This window comes from Rana temporaria, chromosome 3 (genome assembly GCF_905171775.1).
Source record: "Rana temporaria chromosome 3, aRanTem1.1, whole genome shotgun sequence".
NCBI classification, from domain to species: domain Eukaryota; kingdom Metazoa; phylum Chordata; class Amphibia; order Anura; family Ranidae; genus Rana; species Rana temporaria.
The window spans coordinates 194,344,985-194,362,305 of record NC_053491.1 but is presented as its reverse complement, the minus strand read 5'-3'; the positions used below and the strand labels follow the sequence as shown (position 1 = coordinate 194,362,305).

At 42.4% G+C, this 17,321-nt stretch overlaps 1 protein-coding gene across 1 annotated transcript in view; it reads right to left on the bottom strand.

Annotated features, from left to right (window-relative positions):
• Positions 1 to 1,770: 1,770 nt before the first annotated feature.
• LOC120931996 overlaps positions 1,771 to 17,321 on the bottom strand; it is a 91,664-nt gene continuing 76,113 nt past the window's right edge. Inside the window, exons 9-11 of the mRNA XM_040344044.1 lie at positions 13,286 to 13,330; positions 11,718 to 11,804; positions 1,771 to 4,497 (exon numbers count right to left, since the gene is read on the bottom strand). Of these exons, the coding sequence (XP_040199978.1) occupies positions 4,387 to 4,497; positions 11,718 to 11,804; positions 13,286 to 13,330 (243 nt within the window). The 3' untranslated portion in view covers positions 1,771 to 4,386. The remainder of the gene's footprint in view (positions 4,498 to 11,717; positions 11,805 to 13,285; positions 13,331 to 17,321) is intronic.

Genomic DNA, 17,321 nt, shown 5'->3' with positions numbered 1-17,321 from the left:
ATTTTCCTTTCAATGGATGTATCTAATAAATCGTATATGTTTATTTTTGAGACATAGTGGTGCCGGATTTTTTTCTCTTCCATTGGATGTTTGAATGCCAGAGTACCGGGGCTATCCAAGCACATAAGTCTCTATCTCATCCTGTTTATCTTTAAGGGCTATTTTGGGGTAGCAGCACTTTTTTAGGAATTTTGCTGCAGGATCATTGCAGTGTATATTCTGCTCCATCATTGTCAAGGTGTCACACATAATGTTTATGCAGCTCTTCAGTTGTAACATTTTTAGTGTTTGCTGCAGGCTGTATCATGCTCTTTGTCTCCTATTTTGGCACATTCCAGTGCTCTTTCAAGCCATAATATTTGTGGTTATTGTCCCCATAAAATAGTGTAAAAAACGATTTTTTTTTGCCTGGTCTCTCCTCAATAAACTGTGGGCTAATAAAAAGTGCTTACATACTGAACATGGAGTCTGTAAAATATTTTGATGACTTGTTTGTAGTCTAGTAGCACAGAGGAGCCTGCAGTAGTAGAAGATTGGGTAAGTCAAATTGCATTAAATAGAGGACACGCTCCCTATCTAACTTTATTAAAAAAAAAATGTTTTGCATTTGTCAGTGTCTTCTTGTACCCTTTGTTTGTCAATAGGGATGAGCCCGATGTTCGAGTCAACATAACAATTTGGGGTGTTGTTGTAATGAATTGTCGGGTCCCGGCAATACAGATAAAAGTCATTGAAAAAAATGGCATGGGTTCCCCCCAGTCTATTACCAGGCCCAAAAATGTTAAAAACCACAGTAGACAGCTTGGGACAAGTCCTTTATTAAAAAAAGAAAAACGCTGACTCGATCCTGCCTCCATGGGAGACACCGGCGGAATGCCGCTCTCCCGCCGTGACCGCTCTTATATAGCTGAGTGCGGGGCCACCCATCACGTGCGCGAGTGACCCACCCCCCTCTGATGCAACGGGGAAACACGGGGTTACCCAGTGACATGTACAGGTGACCCCATCCCCCTCTGACGCAATGTGGGCAGGATCGAGTCAACAGTTTTTTTCTCCGTATCGCTCGAGAATGGATTACATTGCTGGAATTTTCTTTTTCATTTTTTTTTAATAAAGGACTTATTTTGGTTCCCCTTAATATTCATACCAGACCCAAAGGGCCTGGTAATGGACTGGGGGTGGGAACCCATGCAGTTTGTTTCAATTACTTTTATCTCTATTGCCGGGACCCGACAATTCATTATAGCTGTGAGTAGTATTATATGACTTTTTTTTCCTTTAGAAATTTCATTTTGTGCAGAGACTGTTCTAAACACAGGAAACATGTGCTACTTTACAGGCATACTATAGACACCCCCCCCGGTACGAAATTTAAAGGAATATTTCACTTTTATTGTTTCACTTTAAGCATCATTAAAATCACTGCTCCCGAAAAAAAAAAATGCTGTTTTTAAAACTTTTTTTGCATTGATACATGTCCCCTGGGGCAGGACCCAGGTCCCCAAACACTTTTTATGACGATAACATGCATATTAACCTTTAAAATTAGCACTTTTGATTTTTCATGTTCGTGTCCCATAGACTTTAACGGTGTTCGCACAAATTTTTTGTTCTGCTGGGAACCGAACCAGGGGCTGTTTGGCTCATCCCTATCTGTCAATTCATTGCCTATTGTCTTAAAAGTCCAATCAAGGTTCCCATAAATTGAACCAAGTAGATTTCCCCATCACTAGTGCTGTTGGTGTATCACAAAATAACAACTAAATGTAATAAAATATGGGGCTATATTGTAATACTGATAATAAATATAAATAATTATTTTCATATAAATTGTGAATAAAATAGCTTCTTCTAATGCTGGATTAGTCTTCATTTTGCTCCATGTGTTGGTTTTCTGCAAAATGGATGTCCAATTGTCCATGTAGATAAACAGCTCTTAAATACAGCATTGCAGGAATGTAACAACAAAGCAACAACATCACTTTAACATATTTTGCTTGTAAAATAACTTATTGAGCTTCCTTATGGATTATGGCAGAAGTTAAGGTAATGTTGTAAAACAGTTTTCAGGCGTATCAATTTTGTAGAATTCAGTTTAATCAGATCGTCCAGTGGAGTAGTCAACATCTTCAGTACAACACTCTTGTGCAGTCATCTGTTTCCTTGGACAGGTGGTAGGTGCATGAAGATGGATTTACATTAAAATAACCCTGGCACAAACTTTGGCAATACAAATTGAGCATATGATGACAAGACGCATTATCAAATGTTAACCCCAGCGAAAACGGCATGTCAAGTGATAAGTAAATACAGAGATTAAACCAAATTTAATACATCGATGGGAAAATTGTTTGTACTGAAGTGGATCTATCGTTCGACTTCTGTACAACAAGCCTGCCTCTTTTTTTTTGTATGATCACTGCCGAAGTCTATAGCTAGCAGCAGTGCTCATTGTATTCTGACGACAGCAAAACCTCCACTGTCCAATTACGATAACACAGTGGGAGGGAGTCCTCCATCAATACTGATTGTGTTGATGGGGGAATCAAATGAGTTTCTTCCATTCACTCCGTGGTTGAAGGAAAGAAAATGGTGTAATACCTGTATATGGTCAGCCTAAAGGCCCTTTTCACACTGGTGCACTTTTGCTGCACTTTTAGCTTGTTAAGAGTGCAATAAAAATGCAAGAAATACTATGAAATGCTTCACATCAGTGCTCTGTGGGTGCGGAGCGTTTGACAAGTCCTGCATGTTACATCTTTGGTGCACTTTTAAAAAAAGCAAAAAAACGCATCTCCACACTAAAATTAATGGAAGTCAAAAATGTAATTGTGTTTTTGGTGCGCTTTTTGAGTTAAATGTTTCACGGGTGCATGCAGGGAGTCAGACAACCAGAAAAAGCAGCGGAAACACATGAAAATCACATCATAAAAGCATATGTGTGTGTGAAAGGGCTTATAGGTAATTAACATTATATGCACATCTTAACTTTAAAGACTTCCTCTCTCCCAAGTTACCATATTGGTTCTTTAATTTGATTGATGGCCTCACTGTTAAAGCAGAACTTCACCAAAAAAAGGAAGTTACGCTTGTCTGCCTCCTCCCCACCCCCTTAAAGTTTTGACACTTTTTGGGGGATCGGGTACCTAGTTTTAACAGGTACATGCTCCCACTTCCAGTTGGATCGCCACTGCGATTCGAAAGGAAGTTCAGCTCCCTTTCCTCCGCAGCCTTCTGGGATACATCACAGGTCCCAGAAAGCTACGGGACCATTCACAAAGCACAGAGCGGCTTGTTCATGGGCAGTGAGAATCTGGCTTTGAATCTACAAGCTGTCACAGTCAGCTTGCCACACTAAAGATTCTGGCCCTAGGGACCTGAAGAGCCAGCTCGGGTGAGGACTGTGATGGATCACTTGACAGGTAAGTGTCCTATTATTAAAAGCCAGCAGCTACAGTATTTGTAGCTTCGGACTTTTATTTTTTTTTGTTTCTAGAGCGATAGCTAATCTTTGGAGAGGGCTTTTTTTGATATGTGGTTTTCACCACAAGACAGCCCCAGCTTTTTTTTTTTATCATATTCTTAGTTTGAATTGCCAGGGTTTGTAATAGCTTTACTTTAAAGCCTAACTCCATGATAATAATAATAAAAAAAAAGTAGACTCTTCCCACACTACATGGGTTACATGCTTGTTATGTGTAAGATGTTTACATGACCTATCACTTACCCTACATCCTGCTCCAGCCAGCTCCAGCCCTCTTCTTTTTTGTCCAACTCTCATATCAGTGGGAGGAACCTCAGCATCCTTACATACCATACAGGGACACAAACCTTGTATTATACATAGAGGCAGGAGTGTAACCGGAGCTGATTTTAGCTTACAATTGAGCTGCAGGAGACCAGTTGCAGCACTGGAGGGGTCCTGCTGGAGTGAGGATTAAGATAAGTAGTTTCTTCTATTTCCTCTACACTTAGACAACAAACAGTTAACCCTTGCTGTGTGTGTGGGGGGTTGCACTGTAAGGGTGACTTTTTTATGTTCATGGATTTGGGCCTTAAAGTAGAACGATAGTCACACCTTTATGTAGATTCGTGGTTAGAACGTCTTTTATGTATTTACTACTTTATGTATACTCAATGAGGGAGATTAACCCTAATTTCATGTCCTGGTGACTGTTGTCACCTTACAGAGATTTTCTCCCACTTCTCGCAGAGGTTCTCCTTTTTCTCCACTCTATCCAAAACAAAAAACGATTTGGCTGGAGGTTTACTTCAAGCCTCATTTCCATGTTATTGATATACCACATTGGAATCCTTTTGGCACCGTTTTTTTTTTTTGCATTCCATTACTACTGCCACGTAGAACACAAATATTGTGAAGGTTCTTTATCTTCCATTATGATTGGCTTCTCTGGAAACAGTTCTTTCTGCTGAACGTAAAAACTCTTGGAGTATATCAAGTTCAAAGAAAAAATTTTCCTGTACTTTTGAAGGTGTCTGGAATAAAAAAAAAATTATATTAAAGTTTATATACATAGCACACTGTTATACCTTTAATTGTATGTTATAATCTGAAATATTTTTTGAAAAGCTGTACACTAACCATAACTTTAGACTGATCACAATAAAAACATTATTACAACACTGTTACTTAAAGGGGAACTAAACCCTCCTACCCTTTTCAGCCAAGGAAGGTGCTTCTGTCTCTATTTACCATGATGCACATGTGATCAGTTATGACTTTCGCCATTTGATGGTTAAACAGTTTGTTTGAGGACACCAGCAAATGTCAACAGTTAGCAAACTGAGCTGCTGGATCGCTTTCAGAAGTGGCAGGAGGAGACGTCCTTCCCTTCCCAATGTTCCCTGGTGTTTCTCTATCTTACTGTTCTTTAGGCATGTGCATTTCGTTTCGTTCCGAATAGAAATTCGGACAAATTTTTCATTATTCGGACATTCGGATGCATACGAATTCCCGAATTGCAATATTAATGAATTTACCGAATCCGAACGAACGTTTTCGATTCCGAATCGAAAACCCGCGGACGAAATTCGATCGGAATTAAAAAAAAAAAAAATCTTTTCGAATCGAATTCGAAAACAAATTATATTCGAAAAGAGACTATTTGTTTTCGAATCCGGTCGAAATATTTTCGAATTCGACCGGATTTTTCAAAATTCGGTCGAAAATGAACGAATTCCGAAAACGGTCGAAATATTTTCGAATTCGACCGGATTTTTCGAAATTCGGTCGAAAACGAACGAATTCCGAAAACGAATTTAACACATGTAACGAACCTAACTTAACGAAATTAATTAAATAACGAATTAAAACGAAACAAAACGAAACAAAATTTTCCCTTTTGCACATGCCTACCGTTCTTACCGCCTGAGAAAAAATCAGACGGTACAGCCGAACCATTTCACTCTTGAGGCAGAGGTTCGGCGAGCATAGACGTTTCATTGAGGCGGGTAAGGACCCTCATGTCCCGTGACATTCTGCAGAGGTTCACCATGGGTCCACAAAGGGACTTTGAGTATGGGTCATTAAGCAAATCTACAGATCCCTCTCTGCAGTGGAACATTAAAAAAAAGTGTTTGTGAGAGAAACATACTGGATCTACAGCCTGGATGTTCTCTCGCCAGGAGGTATAAATGAAGGGATTGAGATTGCCACTGTCCTTTAGTATAGGTATCATCTGATATCTTACCTAGATGAATATGTATGGGCTTATATAAATATGCTCATATGTATATTTAAGAGTAGTACAACTTTAGTTTTTTATTAGGGCTGTGGAAATTAACTATTAATTCATTGATTAACCTTTAATTTTTTTGATCGATCAAAATTTTTTTGATCGATCAAAATTCTTTTGATTGGTACTCACCTCCCTGCCGGCTTCCGGCCTTTAGGGAGTTCTGTCAGAGATCCGGTGACATCATGGACACCGGCGGGGCTTGCCGTGTCCATCTAAAGGGCTCCTTTGCTGTGCCTTCATATCTGCATGCTGGCGGGACCTTACTATCTGCCACACGCAAGGGCTACACTTCCCTCTATCAATGTGGGATTCTACAGCCATCTACTGGGAGTTGTGATAGTTCCCTTCACGGGACATCTACATGCCGACAAACTGATGTTAACCTCTCCTTATCTGGATTCAGCAGTAGCATCGTTGTACACATTTTTATACCAGTATAATACTTAGCTACATGTTTTTATGACTGCTTTGGCTACCGTTTGGTATTACTCGCACCATTTTTACAGTTTATGTAGCTACATTGATTTTATCTCAAGTGCAATATTTTTTTTGTTACCTACTTGAAAACTATAAAAGTTTTAATGCTATTCCCATCGAGCGCTGCCTTTGTGTGTTTTTTGTATCCTGCTATCTATTTTTCCAGAGGTTGGTAGCTGCACTGGAAATCAGCCTGCAAGGAGATCAGCTAAAAGTAGTTGGATCTGTATGTGCGTTATAATTAATCGAAATTAGTCGATAATTCGATTAAATTTTTTATTTTTTTTATATATCTAACCACTTATATATGCAATCCCCTCGGGTTTGGTCTTCCTTTGGGGGTTGCGGGCATTCATAAGTAAGAATTGGTTATGAAATAGTCTAGGTAACTCCTTCCTTTTTCTCTTTCCTTCCCTCCCCCTCCCATGGTTGGCTCATTTTTAGGCTCTCCCCAGTTACCACTATGGTGTAGTAATTTATGAATTTTTTGGTAATCCATTACTTGTGCACATTTGAGAATGTGTGTATGTGCGCATCATTACATGTATTCCACATGCAGGTACCAATAAATAATAATTTTTTAATTAATACATTTTTATAAAATTAATTCTTAATAATACATTTTTGATTGATCAATTGATTTTATAATTAATAATAATCTTTCATAATTTACTTCAAATACATTTGTCCATCACATAGAGTATAGCCCTGTACACACGGCCCAGATTCTCGTCTTTTAAATGGCACGAACGCGGTGACGTCATCTTGCTTCCTACCTATGCCTTGGAAGCTACCGCGCATGTGTCAAAGTCACGGGTTTCCATGGAGAGGTAAGTATACACGCGCTCGGGTTTCTCGGCAGGAAAACACTGCAGAGAATCTCACAACGATAAAATAGAGAGTAGGTTCTCTATTTTTCTCTTCGAGATTCTGGGCTGTTTTCTTGATGAGAAACCTCAAAGCCTCGTATACAGGCACGGTTTACTCAGCAAGAATGCTCTGCCAGCAGTTTTCTTGCTGCTTCTTGCCGAGAAAACCATGCGTGTGTACGAGGCTTTAGACCCATATCATGAGGGTTATACAAATATTATTGTTGCATTCCCTTTCCCATACACATTGCATTCAGATTTCCAAACATTAAATTATAGTTTGCAACAGTGGTAACTGCTAGTGTTTAGATTGCAGTGATGATTTGGGTAAACATCGCTTTTGTAAATTCTTTTGAATTTTCCATAGAAGGCAAGCATAGCATCCTTTATTATTTTTGTCCCTTCCACCATCACCCATCACCAATTCAATTGCATTCCTCAAAACCGTTGCTCTCAACTGTCACTTCTCCGAAGACATTCTTTAGAACACCTAAATATTCTTATTTAATATATTTCTGCTTTAGAACATATATAGGAGGATTCAGAAAGACTTAGGCCGGCGTATCAGACAACGTAACACACGGAGCTGTGACTTGGCTCGGTGCTCCCATAGCAAGCTGCTTGTTGTAGGGGCATTCAACAGGAAGGAGGGGCCAGGAGCAACGAAAAGGGACCCAAGAAGAGGAGGATCTGGGCTGTTCTGTGAAAATCCACTGCACAGAGCAGGTAAGTATGACATGTTTTAACAAAAAAAAACAAGACTTTACAATCACTTTAACTTTATTTTTACTTCAAGCTGATCTCTTTTTAATGCTTAGCTAAAATAAAACAACATTTGAAAGGTCATACATCTTATTTACACTATTGAAATCCTTAGCCTAACTATTATATGTGTGTTATAAATATGAACAATTGAAATCAAAGGAAATGTGTGGTTTGTATAAACAAATGATCTTATAGCTGCGCAATGCTGGTAGACAAAAGTTATAATGAACTTAGGGGGAAAAGTGGTGTCAAAGCCACAGCAAAAATTCAGCCTTGTAGACAGGAGATTAGAAAAAAAGGAAATACTACCATGGCACTACCTGTCTGGAGTTTGCATTTTCTCCCTGTGCCTGTGTGGGTTTCCTCCCACACCCCAAAGACATGCTAGTAGGTTAATTGGCGCCTGTTTAACTGGTTGCCGACAGGGCCGGATTTCCCACAAGGCCACCGAGGCCAGGCCTCGGGGCGCCAGTGGGTGAAGGGGCGGCGCCACTCCAGCTGCGACTTCTTTGGCTTTTCGCGGCCGCCCCCCGCTCTGTATGTACTAATTTTCGCCGCCTGCCGCGGGGGACGTGCGATGTGCGGGGCAGGCCAGGAAGCAGACATGGGGGTCTGTGAATGGCCCTGCGGAGCTGGTCATGTGTGGAGTCCTGCTACTCGATTTGTCTCCTGAGGGCTCATCTGCTCGGTCAGCTTACCCCCCTCCTCTGTTTCACCCTCCATCCTCTGTGTCACCCCCCCCTCTGTGTCACCCCCCTCCTCTGTGTCACCCCCCCTCCTCTGTGTCACCCCCCTCCTCTGTGTCAGGTCACCCCCCTCCTCTGTGTCACCCCCCCTCCTCTATGTCACCCCCTCCTCTGTTTCAGGTCACCCTCCTCCTCTGTGTCACCCCCCCTCCTCTGTGTCAGGTCACCCCCCCCTCCTCTGTGTCAGGTCACCCCCCTCCTCTGTGTCAGGTCACCCCCCTCCTCTGTGTCAGGTCACCCCCCCTCCTCTGTGCCAGGTCACCCTCCTCGTCTTTGTCACCCCCCTCCTCTGTGTCACCCCCCCTCCTCTGTGTCAGGTCACCCCCCTCCTCTGTGTCAGGTCACCCTCCTCCTCAGTGTCACCCCCCTTCCTCTGTGTCAGGTCACCCTCCTCCTCTGTGTCAGGTCACCCTCCTCCTCTGTGTCAGGTCACCCCCCTCCTCTGTGTCAGGTCACCCCCCTCCTCTGTGTCAGGTCACCCCCCCCCCTCCTCTGTGTCAGGTCACACCCCTCCTCTGTCACCCCCCTCCTCTGTGTCAGCTTACCCCCTTACTCACTCTCACTCTCTCACTTAGCCCCTCACTCACCTCCTCTCTCCCACCCACCACTCTTTCTCTAATCCCCCTCTCTCTCTCATCCTCACCCCACCCTCTCTCACCTCCTCCTCTCTCCCCTGGCGCCCTGTGATTGGGTCAAGTGGTCATGTGCGGCAGGCGGGGCTGGCCTGGCCTATCCTCAATCGCAGGGAGCGGGGCAGGCCTTCGCTGCAAGCTGTATACGACTGTACGCTCGTGGTCCGCCTCCTCAGGCTCTCCAGTGGAATGGATCCATGAACATGTCCCTGTCGGGGTGGCACGGGCGTGCAGTGTGACAGGTGTCGGCAGTAGGAAGAAAAAAGATGTAAGAGACTCCTCTCCCTCGTGAGTTTTTGCTGCTGGCCTGGGGGAGTAGGTATTGGTCTGGGAAGAGGGAGAAAGCAGCCAGAAAGTCAGTGTGTAATGTTTTATGCCTCCTATAGTAAAATGCTGGGCCTTGTAGTTCACCAATGCCTCCTATAGTAAAATGCTGGGCCTTTTAGTCCCACCAATGCCTTCTATAGTAAAATGCTATGGCTTTTACTATAGGAGGCATTGGTGGACTACAAGGCCCATCATTTTACTATAGGAGGCATTGGTGGACTACAAGGCCCAGCATTTTAGTATAGGAGGCATTGGTGGGACTAAAATGTTGGGCATTGTAGTCCACCAATGCCTCCTATAGTAAAATGCACCAATGCTGTAGTGTCAGTGTGTATTGTGTAGTGGTCTGTGTGTGGTGGCCAGTGTGTATTGTGTAGTGGTCTGTGGGTAGTATATTGCGTAGCGGTCTGGGAGGGCGCTACAGGGTTAGCTCGCACAGGGCGCCTGAACACCTAAGGCCGGCCCTGGCTAGGGACATTGACACCTGAGATGTAAGGAAGCACTCCGCTGAGGACAGTGACACCTGAGATGTAAGGAAGCACTCCGCTGGCTGGGGACAGTGACACCTGAGATTTAAGGAAGCACTCCGCTGGGGACATTGACACCTGAGATGTAAGGAAACACTCCGCTGGGGACAGTGACACGTAAGGAGAAGAGACCCTTTGTGAGAGGCCGGTATCTCCCCCAGGCCGGGAGCGGGAGTCTGAGACTGTGACGTCACCACCACCACCAGAAAAAGAAGAAGCAGCCAGCCGGGATTACACACTAGCAGGTATGATTGATGACCATGATTGATCATCATGTTGTGCATGTGTGTGTGCCACTGTGCCAGGCCCAAGAAGAAGCAAGCAGCCAGTTAAATGTTATAGTGCTAAATATGGATGCGAGCTCTATCGCATATGGGTTAGTTCTTGCTCCCGTTATACAGTCGGTGGCTATAGCCGCCGACTGTATCACTTGGCCCCGCGTGTGTGTGTGGGGGGGGGGCGTCATTGAAGGACCCGGTCTTGGGGCGGCACAGGGAGTAAATCCGGGCCTGGTTGCTGACCAGCCGCCGTCGTTTTACGGCGGCAGGTCGGCTCCCCTGCGCGAGAGCACGTAGCTATACGTCGCTGCCTAAAGCGGCCACTAGGGCCCCCCGCTCATCCCTGACTCCCGTGCGCGTGCCCGGCGGGCACAATCGCCGCCTGGCATCCGCGATTGATCGTTACAGAGCAGGGACCGGGAGCTGTGTGTGTAAACACACAGCTCCCGGTCCTGTCAGGGGAGAAATGCCTGACCGTCTGTTCATACAATATATGGACAGCGATCAGTAATTTCCCCTAGTGAGTCCACCCCCCCTACAGTTAGAACACACCCAGGGAACATACTTCCCCGCCCCCTAGTGGTTAACCCCTTCACTGCCAGTGGCATTTTTATAGTAATCAATGCATTTTTATAGCACTGATCGCTATAAAAATGACAATGGTCCCAAAAATGTGTCAAAAGTGTCCGCCATAATATCGCAGTACCGAAAAAAAATCGCTGATCGCCGCCATTACTAGTTAAAAAAAAATATTAATAAAAAAATGCCATAAAACTACCCCTTATTTTGTAAACGCTATAACTTTTGCGCAAACCAATCAATAAACGTTTATTGCGATTTTTTTTTACGAAAAATATGTAGGATATTTTTTTTTTATATATATATATATTTTTGGGGGATATTTATTATAGCAAAAAGTAAAAAATATTCATTTTTTTCAAAATTGTCGCTCTATTTTTGTTTATAGCGCAAAAACGAAAAACCGAGGAGGTGATCAAATACCACCAAAAGAAAGCTCTATTTGTGGGAAAAAAAGGACGCCAATTTTGTTTGGGAGCCACGTCGCATGACCGCGCAATTGTCAGTTAAAGCGACGCAGTGCCAAATCGCAAAAAGTGTTCCGGTCTTTGACCAGTAATATGGTCCGGGGGTTAAGTGGTTAAATTGGCTCTACTATGTGTATGTATGAATGTGAGTTAGGGTCCTTAGATTGTTAGCTCCTTGAGAGCAGGAACTGATGTGAATGTATAATATATATGTAAAGTACTGGGTAAATTGACAGCGCAATATAAGTACATAAAATAAATAAATAAATAAAATACTGGAGCATAACTTACCTTTCTCTTTTCACGTTTTAAACGGCTCAGCTGACAATTTATTATTGCTGTTCCATTTAAATCCATATTCCTTTTGTAGTTACTGCACTGAAAAACAAAATATACGGAAAATAAAATAAATAGACTCCTGCACATATGGATAGCACAAGAATGTGAACGCTCATGATAAATTCATATTTTATTTTGTTTATAATTTTATTTATAGTTTATAGTTCTGGGCCATAGCTAAAATTATCCAAACTATCATAATTAATTTTCACTAAATTATGACATTAAAACACCTGTCTTCCTAGAGTAGTAGTTCTCAACCTGGGGATCATGACCCCCCGGGGGTCAAAAAACGATTTGCCTGGGGTCACTAAATCTTGAGCTGTTCCTGAATCCTGCACCACTCTCCCAGCCTTTTTCGCAGCTGCCCAGCAGGGCTTTCCTTGTAGCCTGTGGCTGACCAGCTCGGCTGTTCCTGGAGCCTGTGGCTGCCCAGTTCAAGGCATGGCTGGGGGGCAGAGACTGGTGAGGTGTGAAGTGGGAGGGGATTTAGGACACCCTATCTCTGGTTTCCGGCATAATTGTCACTGCTGCAAGACACCACAAATTTGGACACAATGAAGCGGGAGACACAGTGAGTAACACTACCTGTAATTATAGTTGCCATTAAAAGTCCCAACTACAGCTCTCAGATCAACAGATGACCTTGATGAAGAGCACCAAAGTTGGCTGATGACCTGCATTTGACAGTTGGTGAGGAGACATATTGCCTCCTCACCTTCTGCTTTAACGCTACACTTTGCACATGGTGGTGGTGTGCTTTAGAAAACATATACATTAAAATACAGCCCCTCCCTTCTTTTACTTGTATATAAGCCACTGTTGTACTTAAAGTGGAGTTCCACCCATAAATATAACATTACATCAGTAGTTTTAAAAAAATGTCATTAGTCCTTTACGAAATTTTTTTTTTTTTTAGATGCCTTCAAAGTGTTGTTGCTAGGCAGAATAGTTAATCTTCCCACTTCCTGCACCTAGGTGCTTAAGCTTCCTAACCTACACTGCACAGACTCCTGGGAATGTAGTGTGTGTAACTTTCCAGGAGTCTGTGCACTCCCCAGTCTCAAAGAATCATGTGACTTGGACAGCACAGGTGCTGAAACCTGATCTGACACTGCTTGTGCAGCACTGAGCATGTTCGAGATCTGCAAGGCTGAAATCCAGGAAGTCATACAGTCTGGCTTCATGATGCCCACACTTAAGATGGCCCCAGTCAATTTCTATTTTATAAAGTGTCTAAATGCTGTAACAACCTAACAAAACAGACCTTAGTTTACAGGCCAACTTTACTAGAATACATTAAGCTTGTGTATTACAGGGGTATTTATATTTAAAAAGTGAAATTGTGGCCGGAACTCCGCTTTAATATAATCAGAGATCTTATGAACACACTCAAGCCTGTTTCCTGTGTCTCATTTGGTCTCTTACGGATCAGTGGGTTTCAGCATCAAAGTAACCCTGTTTTTTTTTTTTAAATGTTGCCCACATTGCATTTATCTGGTGTAATTTTTATCACGTACCTTTCTTGATTGTGTTTTATCTCCAAACATTCCTTTGCAAACTTTCTGTAAAGGTAGATGACAGCTGATTAACAATTATAAAAACTACAGTAACATCACAATTTCTCGTTCTCATTTTGTTTGGTGAGAAAGATGAGGTGGGTCAAACTGCAATCCTTTATAAGCACACAGCTGTGTTATTTCACTCTAACTAGACTAAAGGGTTTTGGGCTTAGTGAATAACAACGTTGCAATGGACCTTTTGTGGGTATCAACCTCCTTCATTGTAGCTCATTCCCTCTATTCAATGTTCAATGTTCAATGATTTAAACCTGTAGCCAGGGCATACAGTTCATAGAAGACATCAGCAAGCTGATACTACAAACATTCTCCCAAAGTGTTGGTTTCAGAAGAAACTTCGTCAAGCTATTCCTCTAATCATTTATAATGTGCAGTTCCAAAAATGTGGTTTTCATATTACAGTGCCCTTGTGGCCTACAATATGCGGGCCCCACCACATCGGCATTTGTCTCAAAGAACATGTGACAAATAATAACAAGGGATTCAAAGGACACAGTGAGGGAGATTTACTAAAACTGGTGCAGCTGTGCATTGTAGCCAATCAGCTTTTAACTTCAGCTTGTTCAAATAAGCTTTGAAAATAAAACCTGGAAGCTGATTGGTTAGTTGGTTACTATGTTGAGTTGCACCAGATTTTTCACTCTCCAGTTTTAGTAAATAACCCCCATAGTGTCTAAACTAGGGCTGTGCGTTAAACGCGATATTAACGGCGTTAACGCAAACCCATGTTAACGCCGTCAATATTTTTGTCGCGCGATTAACGCAGGAGCCCTCGGGTGGACATGCAGAGTGTGCAGCGGCGCGGCGCGGCTTACCTTTTCGCTGGATTCACAGACAAGTTACTCACCTTGTCCCTGGATCCAGCGATGCCACCCGCTGTGTGATCGAGCGGGTCCTCCTTGCTTGGCGGTTCCTCCTTGCTTGGCGGGTCCTCCTCGCTTGGCGGGTCCTCCTCGCTCGGCGGGTCCTCCTCGCTCGGCGGGTCCTCGCTCGATTCACAGTGCCTGTGTGACGCCGAGCTCCGTTCCCTGCGACGTTACGACGCACGGGAGCGGAGAACGGCGCCAAATTTAAAAAAGTAAACAAACACAATGCATACAGTATACTGTAATCTTATAGATTACAGTACTGTATGTAAAAAATACACACCCCCCTTGTCCCTAGTGGTCTGCCCAGTGCCCTACATGTTCTTTTATAAAATAAAAACTATTCTTTCTGCCTGAAAAACTGTAGATTGTCCAAAAGTGTCCCTTTATGTCAAAAATGGTTTTAGATCAGATAGAAAACAGCGATAATAAATTATAATCACTTGCAGAATTGTGCGATATTTGTGGGGAAATTCGTCATAAATTAGAGCGATTAATCGTGAGTTAACTATGACATTAATGCGATTAATCGCGATTAAAAATTTTAATCGTTTGACAGCACTAGTCTAAACATTACTCCATCCATCATAAACAAATCCTGCTGGGACCATGTTTATTGTAATAGCAAACTATGTTTCCCACTGGAAACAATATAATGCTAGGAGAGAAACATCTCGCTCAGAAAATAAATAGATTTCTGATTTAAGAACCTATACACCGTATGTCCTATTGTATTAATACCAGTTAATATTTATCCCATGAGAATTAAGTAGTATCAGTCTTGTGCAGGTCAGTAAATATTGGAGATGTATTTTTAACAAACATATATATATTTTAATAAAAAAATATTTTACATATGAAAATATTTATATTAATCTAGTTTTTAACTTAGTAATGTAGGGCCAGATTCAGGTAGAAGTGCGGCGGCGTAACGTATCGTAGATACGTTACACCGCCACAAGTTTTCATCGCAAGTGCCTGATTCACAGAGCACTTGCAATGAAAACCTACGCCGGCGGCCTCCGGCACAAGCCCGTAATTCAAAGGGGCGTATGCCATTTAAATTAGGTGCGCTCCCGCGCCGGACCTACTGCGCATGCTCCCTTTTGAATTACCCGCCGTGCTTTGCGCGAAGTGACGTCATTTATTCGAGCGGCGACGCGCGTAGCGTAATTCTGTATTCCCGGATGGCTTATGCAAACGACGTGAATTTTTTAATTTCGACGCGGGAACGACAGCCATACTTTATACAGCACATACGTGTGCTGTGTAAAGTTAAGGCACCCAAAACGAAGACTAACTTTGCGACGGGAAACTAGACTAGCGGCGACGTAGCGAACGCGAAAAACCGTTGTGGATCGCTGTAACTCCTAATTTGCATACCCGACGCTGGTTTACGACGCAAACTCCCCCCAGCAGCGGCCACGGTACTGCATCCTAAGATCCGACAGTGTAAAACAATTACACCTGTCGGATCTTAGGGATATCTATGCGTAACTGATTCTATGAATCAGTCGCATAGAAACTCTGAGAGATACGACGGAGTATCTGAGATACTCCGTCGTATCTCGGCTGTGAATCTGGCCGTAATTGTTTTCTGTATATTCTTGAGAGATTGTATATGTTCAATATTGTATTACGTTTTTTACAATAGAATTAGGATCTGTGTATATTATTTAATTAATTTACCTGTATGTCATAATGTGCACATGGGGATTGTTTTTAAATTATTTTTGTTATTTAGATTAATTTCTGGTGGTAATTTTTCCTTTTGGTCACCGAAGGGCTCCTTCTATAGTGTGGGGGAGGGGGGCAATGAGATTATAAGGCACCTTGGAGATACGACAGATTTATTTTCAGAGGCACTTAGAGTTCCTATAGTAACTGTCTATTTGCATAATGATTACTGTACGCTTGCCCAATCAGAGCCAATCCTCTTTCTTCTGGTCTTTATATGTGTTAAAGTGCATGGTTACTGGCATGCACCCTGAATTACTAATGACGTCACATATGACAAAATGCATAGGGCGGAGCCAGGCCATACTTCCCCACACATGCGCGCCAGAAGGCAGCCATCTTTGCTTCTGGTGACATCCGAATTTGTGTTGAATACAGCACTGTTTACCTTTTTGGATGCAGTAACTGTAATTTTTAGCAGATTTCAATATCCGATTTTACACTATGGGTGGTATGTTTATTCTTTACATGCTTGATATGTGAATCTAAGCTCTTGGAGCCAGAAATTAATCTGGTAATCTAGTGATACCTGCCTAATGGTGCTGGGAGATTGGAGGAGCTTTACATGAAAGCCATTTTTGAAAACTCTTTCAATTGAGGGTCATCATATTCTAATAAGCCTCTGCCGCATTACTTATATATTGTTACAGAGATTATATTTTACATAGCAGAATACCTTTGGGGCTTAGCAACAGTTGGGACTTAAACTTACATATTAATGGGTTATAAACCCTCATGGTTTTTCACCTTCATGCATAGAACCTTTTGTGCTGTAGCTCAATTGTTCCAGTGATGGAGACGAGCAGAGTAACTCCAGCCACTGTCTCGGGTCCTCATTGGATAGATTGACAGCAGCAGGAGCCATTTGCTCCCGCTGCTGTAAATCAAATCCAGTGACACGGCAGCCAGGGGCGGGCCCGAGTTCTGATGTTTTTTTACAAAATGTCCTTGTTTCCTATAAGAAAGTTTTGTTTCTTTTGTATACAGCGGATTGATTGGTTGCCTCTACCACTATTGCATGGCTAGGGAATTTTAATCAGCTGTTTTAATGTCATTTTCATATGTGTGTTTTATTTATATATTTTTTTACAAAGTTTGCTTATTTCCTATATGAGTCTTTTTTTATAGAGCTAGTTGATTGGTTACTCTTTCCACCATTTTGTGGCAATGGTAATTTAATCAGCAGTGTTTTTTAAAGGATATCTACTGTATATGTAAAACCCTTTCAGGTTGAAATGCATAAGCTATATCTGTTTTATGGGTGACTTGACCCTTCAATAAACTACATCTAAGGATTATCTTGAATTCTGGCTTGTTTACATTCTTGGTTTAGATTCATCTTGATGAAAGGACTGTTACCGAGCACCAACATA